This window comes from Pristiophorus japonicus, chromosome 4 (genome assembly GCF_044704955.1).
Source record: "Pristiophorus japonicus isolate sPriJap1 chromosome 4, sPriJap1.hap1, whole genome shotgun sequence".
NCBI classification, from domain to species: Eukaryota; Metazoa; Chordata; class Chondrichthyes; family Pristiophoridae; genus Pristiophorus; species Pristiophorus japonicus.
Window position 1 is genome coordinate 181,525,802 of NC_091980.1, and position 21,775 is coordinate 181,547,576.

General features: G+C 43.3%; 1 protein-coding gene across 4 annotated transcripts in view; it reads right to left on the bottom strand.

The window, feature by feature from the left end:
- pcnx1 (pecanex 1) overlaps positions 1 to 21,775 on the bottom strand; it is a 320,670-nt gene that overhangs the window by 23,720 nt on the left and 275,175 nt on the right. For all 4 annotated transcript variants that reach the window (XM_070878882.1, XM_070878880.1, XM_070878879.1 and 1 more), the window contains 6 exons: positions 19,792 to 20,045; positions 17,449 to 17,679; positions 14,863 to 14,963; positions 12,529 to 12,679; positions 8,187 to 8,417; positions 2,507 to 2,781 (listed from right to left, as the gene is read on the bottom strand). In XM_070878882.1, coding sequence (XP_070734983.1) covers positions 2,507 to 2,781; positions 8,187 to 8,417; positions 12,529 to 12,679; positions 14,863 to 14,963; positions 17,449 to 17,679; positions 19,792 to 20,045 — 1,243 coding nt within the window. The remainder of the gene's footprint in view (positions 1 to 2,506; positions 2,782 to 8,186; positions 8,418 to 12,528; positions 12,680 to 14,862; positions 14,964 to 17,448; positions 17,680 to 19,791; positions 20,046 to 21,775) is intronic.

The following is a 21,775-nucleotide window of genomic DNA, read 5'->3' on the forward strand; positions in this document are numbered from 1 at the left end:
CCACCACCGGGGTGGAAATGGCACAGCCAGCGGACTTGCTCATGGTCATGGAGGCATTTGAGAACGAGAAATCTCCTGTTACGGCCCGTCAGATCAGGACCTGGACCAGCCAGGATCCTTTACTGTCCTTGGTAAAAAAAAACAGTGTCCTCCATGGGAGCTGGTCCGGTGTCCCAGTGGAGATGCAGGAAGCGATTAAGCCGTTCCACAAAGATGAGCTGTCCCTGCAGGCGGACTGTGTTTTGTAGGACAATCGCGTAGTCTTGCCCAAGAAAGGCAGAGACACATTTATTTGCGAACTGCACAGCACCCACCCAGGCATCGTAATGATGAAAGCCATAGCCAGATCCCACGTGTGGTGGCCGGGCATCGGCTCAGATTTAAAGTCATGTGTGCGCCAGTGCAACACTTGCTCTCAGTTGAGCAATACACCCAGAGAGGCACCGCTAAGTTTGTGGTCATGGCCATCCAAACCATGGTCGAGGATCCATGTAGACTATGCGGGCCCATTCCTAGGCAAAATGTTTTTGGTTGTCGTGAACGCTTACTCTTAAGTGGATTGAATGTGCAATAATGTCTGTAAGCACATCCATGGCCACCACTGAAAGTCTACGAGATATGTTTGCCACGCACGGCTTGCTGATGTCCTAGTCAGCGACAATAGGCCGTGTTTCACCAGTGCTGAATTCAGAGAATTCATGACCCGCAACGGGATCAAACATGTCACATCTGCCCCGTTCAAGCCCGCATCCAATGGCCAGGCAGAACGGCCAGTTCAGACCATCAAGCAAAGCTTGAAACGCTTGTTGGAAGGCTCCCTGCAGACCCGGTTGTCCCGAGTACTGCTCAGCTATCGCATCAGACCCAACTCACTCACCGGGATTCCCCCAGCTGAGCTGCTCATGAAAAGGGCACTTAAAACAAGGCTCTCTCTTGTCCACCTTGATCTACATAATCATGTGGAGGACTAGCGGCATCAACAAAGTGTGTACCATGACCGTGCAAATTTGTCACGCGATATTGAGATCAATGATCCTATGTTTGTGCTCAATTATGGACATGGTCCCAAATGGCTCGCTGGCACAGTCACAGCCAAAGAGGGGAGTAGGGTATTTCAGGCAAACGCAGAGAAAACACTTGGACCAAATCAAATTGCGGTTCACCAACAGCTACGAACAACCTGAAGAGGACACCACCAACTTTGACCTTCCAACACACACACAAGTGGCAACTGACATCACAGTTGACCACAAAACCGAACTCATCATCTCCAGCAGCCCGGCAAGGCCGACTGCCCAACAGCCCAAAGAAGAACTAACCAACCCACCCACACCCGCATTTGTACCGAGACGATCGACAAGGGAGCGCAAAGCCCTAGATCATCTCACCTTGTAAATAAGTGTACTGTTGACTTCACGGGGCAGTGATGTTATGTATTTAACCCCTTGTAACCTGCATCACATCTGATCACTAAAGGGCCTACCTATTGGAGGGATCCCAGCATATAAGCAGGCCACCCACGAGGTACCTGCAATCTGGAACCTTAATAAAGGAGCTAAGGTCACACTTGCTCATTACACACAGTACTCAGTCTGACCATTTATTATGAGCATAACAGTATGGCCTACTCCTGTTCCTATTTCTTATGTTCTTATGATCAATAACATAGAAACATAGAAAATAGGTGCAGGAGTAGGCCATTCGCCCTTCGAGTCTGCACCGCCATTTAATAAGATCATGGCTGATCATTCCTTCAGTATCCCTTTCCTGCTTTCTCTCCATACCCCTTGATCCCCTTAACCATAAGGGCCATATCTAACTCCCTCTTGAATATATCCAGTGAACTGGCATCAATAACTCTCTGCGGCAGGGAATTCCACAGGTTAACAACTCTCTTGAGTGAAGAAGTTTCTCCTCATCTCAGTGCTAAATGGCCTACTCCTTATCCTAAGACTATGTCCCCTGGTTCTGGACTTCCCCAACATCGGGAACATTCTTCCCGCATCTATCCTGCCCAGTCCCGTCAGAATCTTATATGTTTCTATGAGATCCCCTCTCATCCTTCTAAACTCCAGTTGATCCAGTCTCTCCTGATATGACAGCCCAGCCATCCCGGGAATCAGTCTGGTGAACCTTCGCTGCACTCCCTCAATAGCAAGAACGTCCTTCCTCAGACTAGGAGACCAAAACTGAACACAATATTCCAGGTGAGGCCTCACTAAGGCCCTGTACAGCTGCAGTAAAACCTCCCTGCTTTTATATTCAAATCACCTAGCTATGAAGGCCAACATACCATTTGCCTTCTTTACCGCCTGCTGTACCTGCGTGCCCACTTTCAGTGACTGATGAACCATGACACACAGGTCTCGTTGCACCTCCCGTTTTCCTAGTCTGCCGCTTGGAAGTTTGTCACTTGTGTATTATGCGATGTTTTCAGGTGCTGAACAAAAGTATGTTAAACTTTTTTTTAAAGTTACATTTTTTGAGTTGCAATGAAGACATTTACCTGTGCCATGTAGATACAATGAAATTCCTTATGTTTGTGATACTTATGGGTCCTCCCAGGATAGTTTTTAGCTGCTCATGTGTATCAGAGTAGGATGTTGTGAGTGGAGAAACATAAATCGGGTAACCAATTGGCTGGTCACACGAAGAGTTTATCATGTTCCTTAAGGCTTGCTTTGCATTTTGGATACTTCCTCGTTCTGGGTTGCGGTTTCGCAGGAAGACCAGCTCCTGCTGTTGTCCTGCCCACAATCCCCGGACACATTCCTTATTCACCTGCACACAGACATGGACAGAGTGTGAAAAATTAGAACAGAGAGATCATTAAATACAATTGTTTTTTTTCCCAATGCGGTCACTTTAGCTTTAGGGTCTGGTGCTGATGTTGCACTTGGCTTGTGGCGCAAAAATCAGCAGTTCATTTTGACTGTCAAAGTGGCCCATGTTCTGAATCTCGAAGCACCTGAATCAGGGGTGGGCAATTATTTGGGCTGGAGGGCCACTTAACGTTTGGTGAGCTGTTGAGGGCCGCCTACCAATGTTCCACTAATTGCGCAGATCCATGCAGGCTGCTTCCCAGCTCCTGCCGCTGAAAGAGACACTGCGCATGGCGGCTGCATTGTAGCCGGCCGAGTAGCAAATTTAAAGGGACCGCGCACGAAAAAAAAGAGGGAATATTGCATAAACATAAACATTGCATAAACATAAATTCAGAAAGTAGTCCAATGCTATATTACATATCAAACATGTATTTGATACTGCTTAGAAATTAATCAAAGATAAAAGTTGAAAATGTTGTGGTATCTTCTGGTCTCTGTAAAATCAGTGCTGTGAAGTAGCACTGTACTCTCTTTAGAGCCTGTGTCAACATCAATTCCCCACCTCAGTCATCCTTATGCCCCCCTGCTAATGCCGTCCCAGCTAATGCCGTCCCAATTGGTGTCAGATGAGAACTCTCCTGCTGTCGTACTCTTGATAACGGGAGAGGAAAGATGCAGCGCCAGTCACTTTCTTCGGAAAAAGATTTGTGGAGATGAGCAGCCATCACCCCACTCTAAATTGAATAGGGCATATTAGAGTACTCAGTGCATTCTGGGTATGGACGTCCGCCATTGGGGACCAGACTCATGGAACTGATCCTTTTTGATTGGTCCAGGGAGAATTGCTTTTGCGAATTATTAATTTAAATGAAGTATTACTATGTTTTTTCCTTGGCTGCAGTTCGGGTCTGTCTTTGACCCATGAGAAGTGAAAGTGGATAGACGAATGTGCAGCTTGTGCTCTGGCTCGTGTTCTATTTCTGTCCCATCCAGCGGGCCAGATGGAATGACTTGGCGGGCCGGATATGGCGCGGGCCATATTTTGCCCACCACTAACCTACATGAAAGTGTATGTACATACAAGTGGCAGTAGAACTGTTGATGCAAGATTCAGAGGTAGTCAGAACCTCTAGGATGTGCAACTAGTATCACCGGACTCTCTCAATATCTACTGGCACACTGTGAAAGTCAGCTCGAGCAGTCAGCTTACACAAGTAAGTGACATCACTTATGGTTAACGGATGCTTCAGAATTGTGACAAGTCTTCATTAGTGCCGTATCAGCTTGAGTCTAATTGGCTGAAACCACCATCAGGCCAAGGAAACTAGGCTGTATTTGTCACATGCTCAATTAAAAAAATTATATTTAAAGGAACCCATTCAAATGTTTGAGGTGATTTATTGAAATGAAATAAGTTTTTGGACCTATAGGATGCAGCAAGACTACGCAGGTTATGCAGATCATATCAAAGAGCGTTGGATACTGCACTATGCACACGTGGGATGCTGATCTTTGCAAACATGTGCAACTTCTGTCTTTTCCTATTAAAGTTCAAAAGGTAAATATTATTTTCTCTAATTGGAAGCTCTCAACTAACCTCCATTTCAAATTTCAAAATGGTATCCCTAGAAGGAGCACGCAAAAACCGTAAAGAATGATAGAGCCCCTTATGCTGCTTTTTCGTAGTGTTTAAATGAATATTGGATTTGATGGAGATTGACTGTGAAGCAGATATCCTGTCAGTTCAAAGGATCACCATCTGTTTACATAGGAGGTACTCCTAATAGGCAAACAGGAGAAATTACAGGCCCCAATTCCTTTGACCTTCCACAAGCAGTAGTTCCCTAGATTCTTTGACTGATAAATGGGAACTGACTGATATGCCCTCAACAACAACTTGTATTTATATAGCGCCTTTAACGTAGTAAAACGTCTCAAGGCGCTTCACAGGAGCATTATCAAACAAAATTTGACACCGAGCCACACAAGGATACATTAGGGCAGAAAGAGGTAGATTTTAAGGAGCGTCTTAAAGGAGGAAAGAGAGAGTTGGGGAGGTTTAGGGAAGGAATTCCAGAGCTTAGGGCCTTGGCAGCTGAAGATACGGCCACCAATGGTGCAGCGATTAAATTCAGGGATGCTCAAGAGGCCAGAAATGGAGGAGGGTTGTAGGACTGGAGGAGATTGCAGACATAGACAACAGTGGAAGCAGCGCTGATTTTGTATTAACCTACAGTTGCCAGTTCCTGTAGTTCGGATCTCATGCAGCTAGTGACCACATCAAAATAAATTTCCCAGATATTTTAAGACAGGCGTAGAGAAAGATCCAATGTTTTCAACAGGGTCTTCCTGGGGCCAGTAAACCAGCATCGTACTTTGGTTGTGATGCCATGACACAGAGTCATTACACATGCTACTAGCATCTCTGTATTGATTGTAATGACGTTTCTACTATTCGCATACATACTGGTCAAAATGTCACGAGCAATTTGTGTAAGTGAGGAATGGCAGCCTCCGCAGTGCAGCTGATGTGCAGGAAGACCCACTGCACATTACAAACATGAATGCAAGAGACTGACACACTTAGCTCACTCTCCAAAAGACTGGACTGCAATTTAGAATACAACTTAGGGATAAAACTACTGCCAGAAAGGGCTGGAGCAGTGAGGCATCTTTTTTAATAGACTGAAACTCAAATGTCCAAAACTTCAAACTGGTTTGAATCTTAAGGCGCTTTTACACTGCTCGAAGCACTGTCGATGGCAAGCAAGGTGTAATACTGTCATCAGCAGCATGCTCTGATATAAATCTGGCCTTTGGAGAGTTGACTGGACCTTTTTGTGCCTTTCATAAGCTGCCTGTTAAACATGAACCCACAGAGCCAGATTCCTTCCCTTTTAGCAATGGGAATTGCAAGACTCCAGTCTTGATTGAGAGCGGTGGCAGGAAGAGTAAATGGGGGAGAATAACATTTGGAGGTAGTGGGTCAGGTTTGAGCTCGCCTCTGCAAATGACAACACCAGGCCAATGAGTCCCAACTTCAGAGTCACTGGTCACAGAGATATCGGTTTGCTGGTCACCGAGAACCACTGGTTTATTGGTCAGAGAGATACCGGTTTGCTGGTCACCGAGAACCACTGGTTTATTGGTCACTGAGAGATAGCGGTTTGCTGAGGACCGCTGATTTAATGGTCATTAGTTGGAAGTTTCCTTACAGATATACCACTTACACCATACCAGGTGAAGGGCAGCATAATCACAGTCTCTGTCTCCACAGGAGAGATGAATCTCATATAGGCTATACTTTATTCTTTTTTCGTATGGTAGCAGCAAATCAAATCAAATGACAACAATATCCAAGTTGGATATCCAGGCCAAAACTGTAATAGCATGGATATCTTGTAGGCTGCAAATTTTCTCTGAGGGCAGTGCTCAGCGATGTGTTCCAGGGTCTGATTAGGAGCTCCACAGTCGCATGATGGGGATGCTTTAATTTTCCATCTATGGAGAAGGTGGCAGCATCGAACATGATCGGTTCTAAGGCCACTATTTGCGAGGAGTTTTGATCCTTCACTGTGGGGTCCTCTATAACGAATCCATTCTGTAAGTCACAATTCTTCTAAGCCATCGGTCATCAATGCTGAGCAAAGATTGCTGAAGGACTTTGATGACAGTCCAAAATGGCCTTCTAGATTTGAGATGTAATGAGCAGGTTGGATAAGGGGGAACCAATGGATGTGGTGTATTTAGATTTCCAGAAGGCATTCAATAAGGTGCCACATAAAAGGTTACTGCACAAGATAAAAGTTCACAGGGTTGGGGGTAATATATTAGCATGGATAGAGGATTGGCTAACTAACAGAAAACAGAGAGTTGGGATAAATGGATCATTTTCCAGTTGGCAAATTGTAACTAATGGGGTGCCACAGGGATCGGTGCTGGGGCCTCAACTATTTACAATCTATATTAATGATTTAGATGAAGGGACCGAGTGTAATGTTGCCAAGTTTGCTGATGATACAAAGATGGGTGGGAAAGCAAATTGTGAGGAGGACACAAGAAATCTACAAAGGAATATAGACAGTGAGTGGGAAAAAATTTGGCAGATGGAGTATAATGTGGGAAAATATGAGGTTATCCACTTTGGCAGAAATAATAGAAAAGCAAATTATAATTTAAATTGAGAAAAATTGCAAAGTGCTGCAGTACAGAGGGACCTGGGGGTCCTTGTGCATGAAACACAAATAGCATGCAGGTACAACAAGTAATCAGGAAGGCAAATGTTGGCCTTTATTGCAAGGGGGAAGAGAGTATAAAAGCAGAGAAATCCTGCTACAACTGTACAGGGTATTGGTGAGGCCACACCTGGAGTACTGCATACAGTTTTGGTCTCCGTATTTAAGGAAGGACATACTTGCATTGGAGGCTGTTCAGAGAAGGTTCACTAGGTTGATTCCGGAGATGAGGGGGTTAACATGAAGATAGGTTGAGTAGGTTGGGCCTATAGTCACTGGAGTTCAGAAGAATGAGAGGTGATCTTATCGAAACACCGAAGAAGCTGAGGGGGCTCGACAAGGTGGATGCAGAGAGGATATTTCCATTCATAGGGGAAATTAAAACAGGGGGCCATAGTCTCAGAATAAGAGGCCGCCCATTTAAAACTGAGATGAGGAGGAATTTCTTCTCTCAGAGGGTTATAAATCTATGGAATTCTCTCCCCCAGAGAGCTGTGGAGACTGGTCATTGAATATATTTAAGGCGGAGACAGATTTTTGAGTGATAAGCGAATAAAGTATTATGGGGAGTGGGCAGGAAAGTGGCGCTGAGTCCATTATCAGATCAGCCATGATCTTATTAAATGGCGGAGCAGGCTAGAGGGGCCAAAAGGCCTACTCCTGCTCCTATTTCTTATGTTCTTATGGATTGGTGGTAGGTTGTTCAAGTCGACCTGGATCAGCATGTCTTTACTGGTGTAGCGGTTGTATTCTCTGGAGACTGCATATTTGCAGTGTAGGCGTGGTGGTGCGATGTTTGCAAGCACGGGGAGCGAAGATGTTGGTGTTGATAAATGCGTACCGATGACTTTAATAAACTGGTCATTTTGACCATAAAATACAATTAAAAACTATTTAATAGCAGCAGTGAACTTTGTGAGCTACTCGTTATTATCTGAGTTACCAGTGGTGCCCTGTGGTGCACCTGTGTAAATGCTACACATTAAGGTGTGAAACTGAAACTGAACAGGCTATAGATTGAAATGGACTTACTGGGCAGTGCTATAGTAAGTGCACAAAACCTCTACTGTTGTATAATGCCTAGTGGTTCCACATAATATAATAATGCAACCTTAAAGCAATGTACCTTAATGACTCGGAAACTGAGATATCGCTTGTTCAGCATGATGATTTTATATTCATTGGTCCCGTCATCCATAACATGTCGCAGAGCCAACAACGAGGGAGAGTTGGAGAGCACAGCACTTCGCCAGGCCGGGTCTCCTTCGTGAGCTATGACCAAGTTTTGCTCATGGGACGTTATGGCATCGAACAACACCGCCGGATCGTCATATTCATCGGGTGAGGTGAAGTGATCCTGAAGACACAAACAGACCGAACTTAAGGAAACTCTTTGGTTTTGCGAATCATTGAAATGATAAAACCCAAATACTGCCTGATTAGTAAAGGGGCGAGAACTGAAAGGGGCAAAGTTCAGGAAGGCTATGGTTTTGTTCTCCATTGTCTATTCAAAAAGTATAAGCCTTCATGTTCAAAAACAAAAATGTCTTTGTCTTCAATGGAGGTCCACTAGTCTAGTAACAGACCGTGTGATGCTTTTGTGTGGCCCATAGCAGCTACATTGACTGCAGTGGAAGTTGTGACTGGGAGCCATACTGGATATACCTACTCCCATAAGAACATGCGAAAAATTTTATTTCTAAAGTAGGGCCTCCATCCCAATCAATGGAGCCACTCTGGGATATACTGAGTTCCTCCCTTAGAAAGGTCTGCAACATTGTAATCAAGGTTTTTGTTAATTTTCTTTTGAATAGACAATATGGAAGTCACCTTGAACAAAATGTACATGTTCTCCAAAAGCTCTAATATATAAAAATATCATGAAAATAGAGTACCCACAAATTAAAAGTAATTCATTGCAATTGTTTTATGGAGTTTCAGGGTCCCCCAAATTAACGCCTTCGTAAACAGTTTTTCAGCATATTTATCACCATTTACACCAGCCTTAGAATCCCATTAAACAATAATAGCTTCAAATAAAATACAAATAAATGAACTGTACAGCAAAGGACAGAATAATAAATAGGATTCAGGGTTATTGCTTCTAGAATTACAGTAGGAACCTGATGGGAGGTTTGAAAGGGTGGATCATGTTTAACTCGGATCCGTGCTGAGAAAGTCAGGAAATTTATATGTGGCGGTGGGGGGCGAGGAGAAAGGATCAAAGGAGAAAGAGGAGATTGGAGATCGGAGATAGAGAGAGGGAGGATCGAGGGGTGGGGGGGAAGGGAGAGAATCAAAAGGGGATGGGGGGGCGGGGAAGAGGGGGGGAAAGAGAGAACACCGAGGGGGTTGGGGGAAGAGGGAAAAGAGAGGATCGATCCTCTCGCTCTCCCCGCCCCTCCCCCACCCTTCCATCCTCTCTTTCCCCCCCCCACCACCTTCGATCCTCTCTCCTCCCCCTATGATCTCCTCTCTTCTCCCCCCTCCGATCCTCTCTCACTATTCACTTCAGAGTCAATAAGCCAGTTAACAATCCGTGACCAACGCACAACACTTGGGGGGGGGGGGGCGGGGGGGGGAGGAGAGATGATCAGGAACGGGGAATGGGGAACGAGAAGGTCAGGAACCGGGGGAGGGAGATCAGGAACGGAGGTGGGGGTGGGGGAGGGGCAGAGGTCAGGAACTTTTGTGGGGGGGGGGGGTGCGAGCAGGGGAGATCAGAAGATTGGGGGGGAGAGGAGCCAAGGTTAGGTACTTGTTGAAAGGTGGCGGGAACTCTCACATTGCAAATTACTTGATTCGTCAGGCAGGGAGGATCTAACTACACATTCCAGATAAACTGCTCGGTGTGTCTTGTCCTCCAAGGGGGCCAATCGGAAATTTGGTGTTGCAAATAGACACGATCATCTTTTAAAACATTTTACTGCAACTGAGCGTATACTAGAAAACGTTGAGTAGTGGACACAATTAATGCTTCAATTGGTAAAATTTTGTAGTCAATTGCAGATCTCCTTACTGTGTCTATTATTTGAGACAGTTTAAAAATATTTAACTAAACCAAGCATATTCATCAATGATTAACTTGCAATATTTTCCAGTCTGCAATTCCTAGAAAACGCATGCCAGTGAGAGACATAAATTTCAAATACAGTCAACTGCAATTCCTCTAAATGATTACCGAGAACTAGGGGCTGAACTCTGCAAAAGTTATGTCATAATTTATCAGTACAGTCGATTGAGTACATCCATGTTGCGTGGCTAAAATATTGTTTACTCACACATCAAAGGATTTGTTCAGTAGACTTGATGTCAGGACCCAGAAGAGTTACAAGCCAATTTAATCGACAATTAATCCTGCTCCTTTAATTTCTGAGGAATATGCTGCATGTTTCACTGTAGGTAGCTGTATCTGGCTAGCTATTAGATGCATCTATACATCAGTTATGTGGAAGACAGTGTGCAGTAAAGCGTAGATAACTGCAATATCGCTGTGTAAATCATGAATTAATTACAGCATGGTAAATCGAGCCGTGTGTATATTTTTAGTATTGATTTAGTGATACCTGAAAAGTGCTTGGATTTTATAGAAACGTCCCCCTCCCCCATCCCCCCAAATAAAAGAGTAATTTATCCCTAGATCTTAAGTCCATCAGAATTCACTTCTCCGGTGGTTGGACGACCCGTCTGATCGCAAACTTCCTCTAAAACCCTGGGCTACACTGACCAACCAATTTTCTTTCTCTCCTGCGGGCGATGCTGTGGTCTCCACCTGGTGAACTTCAAACTGAACAGAATGGGGACAGTGGGAGGACAGCTGTCACATAGGCTAGCTTCTCAGGTTAGGTTTTCATTATAGCGTGACTGAGTGCTCCAGCATATAGGAACCACAAGAATATTTTATTGTCAGAGATAAGCAATTGTTTGAAGAATTGTTTGCTCACATACCAATAGTCAAAGGACACAGGTAGGGAATTGGTCAGGAGGCAAGAGACCGAGAGTAGGGATAATGGGTGTGTACTCCAAATTTAGGATGTAACTAGTGGTGTCCCTCAGTGATCTATAATGGGGACTCAGATTTTCACGATATTTATCAGTTCGTGGGTTAACTGCGTATTGGATCATAATTATTGCTGAACCGTTCGGGCCCTGAAAAACTAATTTTATATTTGTGGAGTGTCAAATTTTTCCATTATGATAAAAATTCCATGGTTTTAATATATAGTTTAAAGTTTGTTTATGATATTTCAGCATCTACCTTAAGCCCATGTGTATGTCCCAATCTTTATTTCACTCTCTGTAAAATGATTAAAAAGTGAAGGAAAATCAGTGCATTTTAATTTCTGGTTTTCGGGCTGTGAGAATTCTTCAATGTGATTGGCTACTTAGCCAGCTAGATGACATCACTGCTGGACACTGCAGATCCCCTAGACGGCGTCAGATTCAAAATCAACACTGGGTAAGATGAAAATCGAGCTTTGTTCGAGATCAGCGGCGAGCACCATCACTTCGGCGTTGACCACAAAATACTTGTGGGAGAATCCAAAACTAGTGGCCATAAATGCAAGGTAGTTACTCATAAATCCAATAGGGAATTAACGAGAAATTTCATTACTCAGAGAGTGATTAGAATGGGAACTCACTACCACAGGAAGTGTTTGAGACAAGTAGCTTAGATGTTTTCAAAAGGAAACTAGACGACATGACAGCAAAGGGAATAGAAAGATATGCTGAATGGCTGAGATGAGGCAGATGGAATGGGAGGAGGCTCATATTGAGTTTAAACTCCAGCACAGACTAGTTCAGCCGAAAGGCCTGTTTCTGTGCTGTATATTCTATGTAATCTCACTAATTTCTAACCTCAGACTCCTATCACCACTATAGTTAATAGATAGCATGCATTCGTGCTGATTTACAGTAATACACTGAATTGCCTGTGTAACCTTTGTTACTTGCTTTCTTAAGTAACTTTGACCATTAATGATTTGCTATGCAATTGCTAGGTAACTCTGATATTTCTGTATATCTATTAGGCATTTGTGTACCCAACCTTAATTTTAAGTTGTGATTCATAACCAATAGTGTCTAGTAACATGACTCGTGGTCTGGCTTCTTCCTTGATAATTTGGTAAGAACGAGTTAATTCACTCACTCAACAGCTTGAGGGTGGGCTACTCAAGGGTTAGCAAATTAAAGTTGTTTCGATCTGAACTGGTTAGTGTAAGACGGTTTGGCGAACTGAGTAAGGCATCATTCATCCCTAGACCTCCACTCAGGGGTTAATTCCCAGACAAACTGTGGAGGCAAATTCCCAGACGGTTCCTTACTAAATGGTTAAAGGAGGGAATTAAGGATTTGTCTGGTTCCTCGGCATATATTTCTCAGGATACTAAAGCCGAGGTTTCTATCAGTCTGTAGGACGCTGGTTGAAACTTTTGTTCGGTAAGCTACAAAAGTGGTAGTTTTACCTGATGGAGTTTAAGGGACATTCGTATTCCAGGAACTACCACTTTCCGCAGCAACTCCATATCAGCAAATATCCATTCATCTCGAACAGAGGAAATTCGAAAATCTCCCTTGAATAGTGCATGGAGGCCATACAAGAAGGACTCTAGATTGCTGAAAGGAAACACGGTAGATATTAATCATCTGCCAAAGTCAGCAAACTGTACAAAAAAAGCTCACCATCAATAAATCTCACTAAAAACACTAATTGTAGATGTTGCAAAGCTTTGAAACACAAACATACAGCACCAAATAGTGACCAGACATGGACTAAATTCCTCCTTCCTGTTAAGCTCCTCATCACAGCTGCATTATTGCCCAAGAAAATAAGACAGAAATGATTTACAAATCCACTGCTGTTCTTGCATGCTTCGAGGAAGCTGTATCCCCTGTCTTCTCAGCTATGGAAAATGAATGACCAACACTGGCTGGAGTTGATAGAAGGGTAATGAAAGGTGAAGGTAAGAGCCAGATGCTTGGGAATGCTTATGCTTCAATTGTGAATGCTGATGTTACAATTGTGGTAACTGACTGGGAGGAGTTCCAAAGTCTGGCAAGTATTAAAAAGAACATAAAAACAGAAAATGTGCAAAACAGGTCGATTGGGATCTGAAAAGTTGTTAAAAGTTTTGGAATGTACGTATTTTGTCGGTTTAGAGGCTCTCTCGCAATCCCTAGAATAGTGTCTATATGGTGTTTTTCCTTTAGAGTCCAAGCAAACTCCTTGCAGATAATACTGACCATTAACTATCTTTTCAGATTTTCAAAGATCTGCTGTGCATTTCTAAAATGTTCTGTTTTTATTTCATATTACTATTTTTTTATACCGAGGGTATTAAAAATGAGATAAATGAAACAATCAGTTATGTAAATTGCTTAGATGCAGATTTTATAAATACAGCTGGCATTCAACAGTGAAGGCGATACCAAGACCATGGACATATATGTAATATGTTCTGCTTAACACCAACTCCACAACAGCATTTTAGTACACCCTTAGCTAGAAATAAGGTTATAGGACACAAACAGATATGTGCCTCTGTTGTCTTCCTTCAGGTAATCTTTGCACATGATTTCCCCATAGAGAGACTGTGCCATAAGGCCTTGTTGTAAAATCTTATTTCCTTTATAGCAAAATCTCAACTCTACTCTCTAAGACGAGCCTATGATAAGCAGCAAACACGAGTGTGTATATATTTTAGCATGGTTTCGCATCACATCTTTGTTTTATTTTTATTCTTTTTTTAAATGGCCTTATTAACCTGCATCACTACTTTTAGTGATTTGTGTATCTGTACGCCTAGATCCCTTTGCTCCTCCACCCCATTTAGACTCTTATTATCCAAGTAGTATGTGGCCTCCTTATTCTTCTGACCAAAATGCACCACTTCACACATCTATATTGAAATTAATTTGCCAAATAAAGCCCATTCTGCAAGTTTATTAATACGAATGTAGCATTATTCCGGTGTATTAAATACAACTCCCAAATTGATGTAGGCCGCAAATTTTAAAATTGTTCTTCCAATTCCCAAGTCAAATCTTTAATGTAAGTTGTGAAGAACAGTGGTCCCAGCACCAATCCCTGTGGAACACCACTTCCCACCATTTGCCAGTTAAGGGTACCCTTAACCCGTACTCTGGTTTCTGTTTTATAGTCAGCTTTCTAGCCATTCACCTGTCCACCCTTGATTCCACATGATCTGACCTTAGTCAAAAGTCTACTATGCGATACCTTATCGAAGGCTTTTTGGAAATCCAAATATATTGCATCTACTGCATTACCCTTGTCCAGTCTTCCTGTTACTTCTTCAAAGAATTCAATAAGATTGACCTTCCGTTTTGAAATCTGTGGTGACCACTCTATTATAGTTTTGTTTTATAGATATTTTTCTATTGCATCTTTGATTAAAGATTCCATGATCTTTCCTACCACTGACTTTAAGCTAACTGGTCTATAGTTCCCTGGACTTGACTTTTCTCCCTTTTTAAATATAGGAATAATATTAGCTACTCGCCAGTCCTCTGGCACTATTCCCTTTTCTAATGAATTGCTTTGATTATATATGGATGCAAGCCGAGGAATAGGTAATAAATGTTATACCCTGCTGGCTGGTAAAGCTTATCAAATATTTATCAATACAACTACTGTATGATGCCTGTGCCTTTGGTCTCCAGTAGTTTGAGTACCAATCACTTGCATCAAAATCCCCAATATAGAACAATGCATTTGTTGGTATAATTCCAGCATTAGTGTACAATTTACCATCCCTCGATTTGTCAAAGTGAGTGAGTACCTGGACATGTGATGGGAAGCTGTCCCAAGTGCTCTTCTCCCCAGCACACTGAGCCCATAGCACAGAATCACCAATGCAGAGTCTCTGTCTGAAGATAGAGGCTGAAAAAAAAAAATATCAGGATATGCATCATATAAATTCACAGTCCATCACTGCCTCACTCAGCACGTTATTTCTGTCACCATGAAGCTTTTTAATTATCAGAAAACATTAACATGAGGTGAAAAGATAAAAAGAATTACCTTTCAGTCTCACAACAGGAAGTCCTATTATTGAGCTACATCCTGATGGAACGTGCAAACTGACACTCCCCATGAGGTTATTAAAGGTCATTTGTTTTTAAAATGTGCATATTAATATTACTTGTACTGTGTTTATGTATTGTCTAATATTCCATTGCTCATGTACATACATACATATATTTTATATAATTTTAAACAGAGATAAAGCTTTGAACCTTCCCCTCCCAATTTATACTTCTACTTTAGACCTTATGGCAAATTCTTTTGAAATATCCCTTAATCTTGTATTTCAAGATGAAATGAATACACATCATAAAGACTTTATGAAAAATACACTGGTTTTATCATTTCCCTGCTGGTCACCTAATCTGGCCAATGGACTGCTGCATGTAGCAATCAGCACTCAGTGATCACCCAATTCAAGGTGTACTATTACAGTGCAAACCAGGCCAGTCGGCTGCATCTAATGTGCCACAAACTACTCCAGCTAGAAATTTGCTCAAGATGTTGAAACTCATTTAATGAGTGTAGCTGAGTACAAATAGCCACTGGATGTGCAACTCAAACCTGGGTATTCTGAAAGAAACTATAATACTTGAGCACCAGAGTCAATAGGTTAGTCATTTTATAATATTTCTAACCATACATAATGTGTTAATAAGTTTTGTGCACTTCTGGCTACTGAAAATATTTTTCTAGTTAACTATGAATATAGAAAGAAAGTATTATCTGAAAATAAGGATATTTTGTACTCAATGATCCTAGCAGTACAACCAAAGATCTATAACCACCTCAAACTTAGTACTTTGCTCGGATATGGTTGGTATATACAATAGCTTACCCAGTGCATCATGCACATGCAGGAATTGACCAGACATGTGAGATGTGAGCTTTTGACCAGCGAATACCGAACATAGAATTTTAGGGCACAAGTTTCCACACGATAAAAAACGGGCGCCCCTCAGAGCTGGACGCCCGTTTTTCACGCCTAAAACGGCGCTTAAAAAAAACCTCGCGATTCTGGAGCGTTCTGCAGCTCCTTGTCTGCCTGGCGCGGCGCCCAGGGGGGCGGAGCTTACACTTGCGCCGATTTTGTAAGTGGGAGGGGGCGGGTACTATTTAAATTAGTTTTTTTCCTGCCGGCAACGCTGCGCGTGCGCGTTGCAGCGTTCGCGCATGCTCAGTGTGAAAAAAACATTGGCACTCGGCCATTTTGTACTTCTTTGTAGCTGTTTAATTTTTGAAATTTTTTAAAATAAAAGCACATTGCCATCAGCACATCAGCACTTGCAGCCTTCTCACTGTCTCTTCCCCCCCCCCGTGGGAAGATCGGGCGCCTCCTACCCCCCCCGCGGGAAGAACGGGTGCCTCCTACCCCCCCCCGCAGGTAGAACGGGCGCCTCCCCCCTCCCCGCGGGAAAGAACGGGCGCCTACTCTCCCCTCCCCCCCCCCGCGGGAAAGAACGGGCGCCTACTCTCCCCTCCCTCCCGCGGGCAGAACGGGTGCCTCCCCCCCGCGGGAAAGAACGGGCGCCTCCTCTCCCCTCCCCCCCCCCGCGGGAAAGAACGGGCGCCTACTCTCCCCTCCCTCCCGCGGGCAGAACGGGTGCCTCCCCCCCCCTCCGCGGGAAGAACGGGCGCCTCAGGCTGACTGCAGAATTCTCCGTGCCTGAAGCACTTTCACACAGGTAGGAAGATGGTTTATTTAATCTTTTCTTTGCTTATAAATGTTTATTCAGGTTGGATTTATTTGTATAATATTTGTAGAAGTATAAATAAGGATTTATTGTAGAATTTAATGAGTTCCCTTCCCCCCCCTCACCTCGTTCTGGACGCCTAATTTGTAACCTGCGCCTGATTTTTTAGTGTGTAGAACAGGTTTTTTCAGTTCTACAAAAATCTTCACTTGCTCCATTCTACTTTAGTTTGGAGTAAGTTTTCACTGTGGAAACTTTGAAATCAGGCGTCAGTGGCCGGACACGCCCCCTTTTGAAGAAAAAATTCTGTTCCAAAGTAGAACTGTTCTACCTGACCAGAACTGCAGAAAAAAAAATGTGGAGAACTGCGATTTCTAAGATAGTCCATTCTCCACCAGTTGCTCCTAAAAATCAGGCGCAAATCATGTGGAAACTTGGGCCCATAGAATCATACAGAACAGAGGGAGGCCATTTGGCCATCGAGTCTGCGCCGGCTCTTTTGAAGAGCAATCCAGTTAGTCCCACTCCCCTGCTCTTTTCCAATATCCCTGCAACTTTTTCTCCTTCAAGTATTTATCCAATTTGTTTTGAAAGCTACGATTGAATCGGTTTCCACCATCCTATCAGGCAGGTTCTGTTTCTAATACCTTTTCTCTTCGAGAAGCACAGTACTGGATCCAGTTGAGATAAACCCCACAGAAACTATCTCTTGATACTCCGGCCAGCCTGTGATCATAGTCCTCGTCGATGTTCGGATTAAAGGTGGGATCCACATCCACGTAATTATGGCTAGTACAAGCTCGAAGCCCATCCTGCATGGTTTCATTAGCAAGCCACTCCTCCAGCTTGGGAGAACTTGTTACATAGAATAAGATACTCTGGGTGGGAACAAGACGACAGAGGATGAAACCACTAAAATAACAGGGTAACCTTTCCCACAAAACATCCGTTTAAACTAAATTACATTATCATTGGTCATTCCTGACACCATCCAATACAGCATCATATTGGGCATGGGCTCATTTTCACTGTATAAAGCCTCAGCAATATCTTTGTTGATTCAGACTAATAAACTAGCTTTATTTCAAGTTATTTTCTCCTCATGTCTCCCATGTAGCACTCGTTGTGCTATGCATCAACCTGATCTGACGTGCACCCACATCTCTGCCAAGGCTGCTCTGCAAGCGTCAGCAGCAAGTGGGTGACTGTTGCCTGGGATAGACTATGTCTCTGAGAGAGAAGTGCTTGGCCTTGGCTTGGTGATTCCTCACAGTAGCACAGCTAAATTATGAAATCAGCAAGTGGAGGGCCGGGTGACTCGACATACATCCTGCTGCTCGGCAGAGATACATGTTGACACTGCATTGCCAAGATTTTATTGTTCTACCTCTGATCACTCCCGAATGAAAAGAACTAAAAAGTAAATGGAGGTTTACAACGTTTCTACCTCCTGACACAATTTCATTGTAGATTATATCTTTTTACATAGTTTTTAGTCTACTTTACTATATATTTTCTTGTGAACAAAAATGCAAACATACCAAGAAAATCAGTATACTAGTAAAGTATTTCCATGATTGTTTGCACTTTCATTTGAGTGCATTAAATTCTTCAATGTAAATATTATAATATTTATAAACTCACTATTTACTCTCATTGCTTATCCATCCTGCAATTTTTTTTACTATTTTATTGGGTAAATTATTTTTGTGGTAAATAGGAAAGAAATTTCAACACTTTCCCACCTCTGTCACCCAGCGTAAGCATCTCGCACTCCTGGGTCCAATACTACTTGGCCAAATGCAGATTAAAACTCCCATTACTCTGTCTAAATAATGTGCCTTAACCCGAAGCTCAGGAGAGCAATCCATACGGTATGATAGTAGCATTATTTCCATTAGCCACAACAGCCATCCTTTGACCTCTCAGATTGAGACGATCAACTTATTGAAAATTTATGTCAATAGTGCAGGCACTTTTGTGCTCTGGGTTGATGGCCTGAAGGAAGTTGGGTGAGACTGCCCAAATTTGTTGGTATAGGATCCTTATACAAAGCAGAAACAAGAGGTAGCTCATCTGTACAAATTGGATTTCAACTAAGCTCTCACAGGTGAAAGGGTAGTGTGCTTACCCAGTGCTCTCCTCTCTTCTTGTTGCTTTCTGTTTTTATTTTCTTTCTGCTATAAAGCCTCAATAGGGAAATGCTTCCTAGCCCTTTCTATATTGACAGGCATCCTACTCTCCATTTTCCAGGCTCTCTTTCTGGAGGCTAGATCTCCAACTTTTCCCTCTCCACCATATCCAGCTCATTTCTGAGAAGGAGACAACCAAAGCTAATTAAAGTTTACAACAAACTCTCATCACCATATCACTGTAGCAAATGACCAGTTAAACCGGTCACCTGAAGTGTTTGCATTTGTAACTTGCTCTGTTTTAGAAACATAGAAAATAGGTGCAGGAGCAGGCCTTTCAGCCCTTCGAACCTGCACTGCCATTCAATATGACCTTGTCCCTCCTACTCCCACGCAAGGCAGAGTTTGGTTAACACTGCGAGAGGGAGCATGACATAAAATCCCTCAATCTGCTTATTCTCTATAGCACTATAGCCAGAAATATTTCTACTATGCAAGGGCAACTGGGTAAAGACCACCTCCCTTAATGTTCAACTCTGCCTCACCTGGAATACGCAAGCAGGATACATAGAGCAAAATGCAGGATACAGTATTAGGACACCAAGGATTGAGCAATAGAGGAGTGGTGGAGGTGCTCAAGAGCCCTTGGTTTCTTGGACCAAGAGATATGTGGCACATGTGAAAGCTGTGGTTTGTTAGTAGGCGTTTTGGGCACTAAAACTCCACAGATCAGAGATCCCTCTATCCTGTATTACAACTGAAAATCTCAAAGTTCGGGAACCTCTAAAGGTGGAAGCATTGGGTTTTTTGTTTTTAATCAAATATTAATGTGGTCTGCAGAATGCATGAATACACTACCTTCACATAGTAAGTTGTGAGGATCTTTCTCAGATCAAACACCTGCAGCATGGAAGCTGCACTGTTGTCGGTGATGCTGTAGCCCTCCAGCACATACTTGGTGACCAGGACCTCCCAAGCGAGCCAGCGTTGACCGAAAGCGGCATTAAAAGACAACATGTGAGGAATATGACCTGGCTCGCAACAGCAGAATCCCTCATCTTCCTCAACCCCTTCCGTGATTGCTTCCACCTCCCGCTGTTGACAGTAGGTGCCTGCAAGGGAAGAGGAATGATCAATGCTATCATTACATCATTAAAATAATTTGCAACGGATCTGAATACTGACTAAACCTTTCATCTCTACCCAATGTTCCCGAAGGCTCAAGGGTACCATCAGCCTGCCAGTACCACACCCAGGTGGCCATTCTGCATGTGGGACTATCAGCATCCTATCTAACCAGGTGAGGGGCAGCAAATCCAAGCTTGCTTCAATCCCTACCGAATGACCACCCACACACGTACTTTCCATAGAGGATCACTGGATAACAATCATGAGCCCTGGCCGACGATTCCCCTCCCTCGCCTGGAGGCCAATTATTCGGACTGAAATCAGCTAACTCAGCACTGACCTGGAACTGAACCTGCCAATTTCTGCTCTGTGTGACACTATGCTGCACTGAGCACTGCCTTCATTCATTCTAAGGATTTAAACTCTAGCTTTACATACTCATTAACAAAATTAATGCATTTTGCTAGTGAGACATACATTCCACGGTGTCTGTCTCGACTCAGTGTTGTCTCTGGCTGAGAAGGTTGTGGGTTCAAGCCCCACTCCAGAGATTTTAGCACATAATGGCCTGGGTTTTGCTCTGAGTGGCGCAGGAACGACACTCGCCATCTCGCTGACAGCTGCCTACAGATATTTTGCGGACTTTTCAGCGGAAATTTCCTCTAAACCAGTGTCTCTTCAAACGCGGCGCTCTCTACAGGGGATCCGTGAACTGAGCAAGCAACAGCGAGGCTCTTCAACCAATCAGACTCGAGGATCCTCACTGACACACAGAGTCCAAACCAGGAAGTATAATGCAGGAAATATAAATTAAATTTAAATGATCTACAGAAAGCAAAAAAGATTGGGAAATACAGATGGGATTAAAGGAGAGAAATAAGAGGGACAGAAAAAGTTTTTAAAAATATTTTAACGTTTAAAAAAATCTCCAATGCTAATTTTCTTCTGAGGGAACGAGACTCCACACGTGGTTAATTTTTCTGGGCAGAGAGGTTGTTCAACAGTAATCATCACTTATCACGCTGTTAAAAACTCACTTACTCCTGAATGCACCAGCCGTAACTTTTTCAGCTGTCGTTAGTGTGGAACTAGTGAGCAAGTACACGCCATTGCAGGCATTTCAATACCGAGTCTATCAGTGGGGTTCGCAACAGCGCATCCTGTGGCAGAGCGGCATGTCTCTAACAGCAACTTCTGGATTTCCGCATTTAACTGCGCATGTGCATACTCCAGAAGCTTCTTTCAGATTTCCTCCATTATAACAGTGAGCACCAATAGCCTCACTTTTATTCTCATCACGAATTCCGGGCCATTTCAGTGCAGTACTGAGGGAGTGCTCCACAGAGGCGAAATCTTTCAGATGAGATGTTAAACCGAGACCCTGTCTGCCCTCTCATGTTGGATGTAAAAGATTTCACAGCACTATTCAAAGAGGAACAAGGGAGTTCTCCTGGTGTCCTGGCCAATATTTATCCATCACTAAAACCGATTGTCTGGTAATTTATTTCATTGATGTTCCATAGAATCATAAAAATTTACAGCACAGAAGGAGGACATTTCGGCCCATCGTGTCCATGCCGACCGATCAAGAGCTATCCAGCAGCTTAATCCCACTTTCCAGCTCTCGGTCCATAGCCCTGTAGGTTACGACACTTTAAGTGCACATCCAAGTATCTTTTAAATGTGGTGAGAGTTCCTGCCTTTACCACCCTTT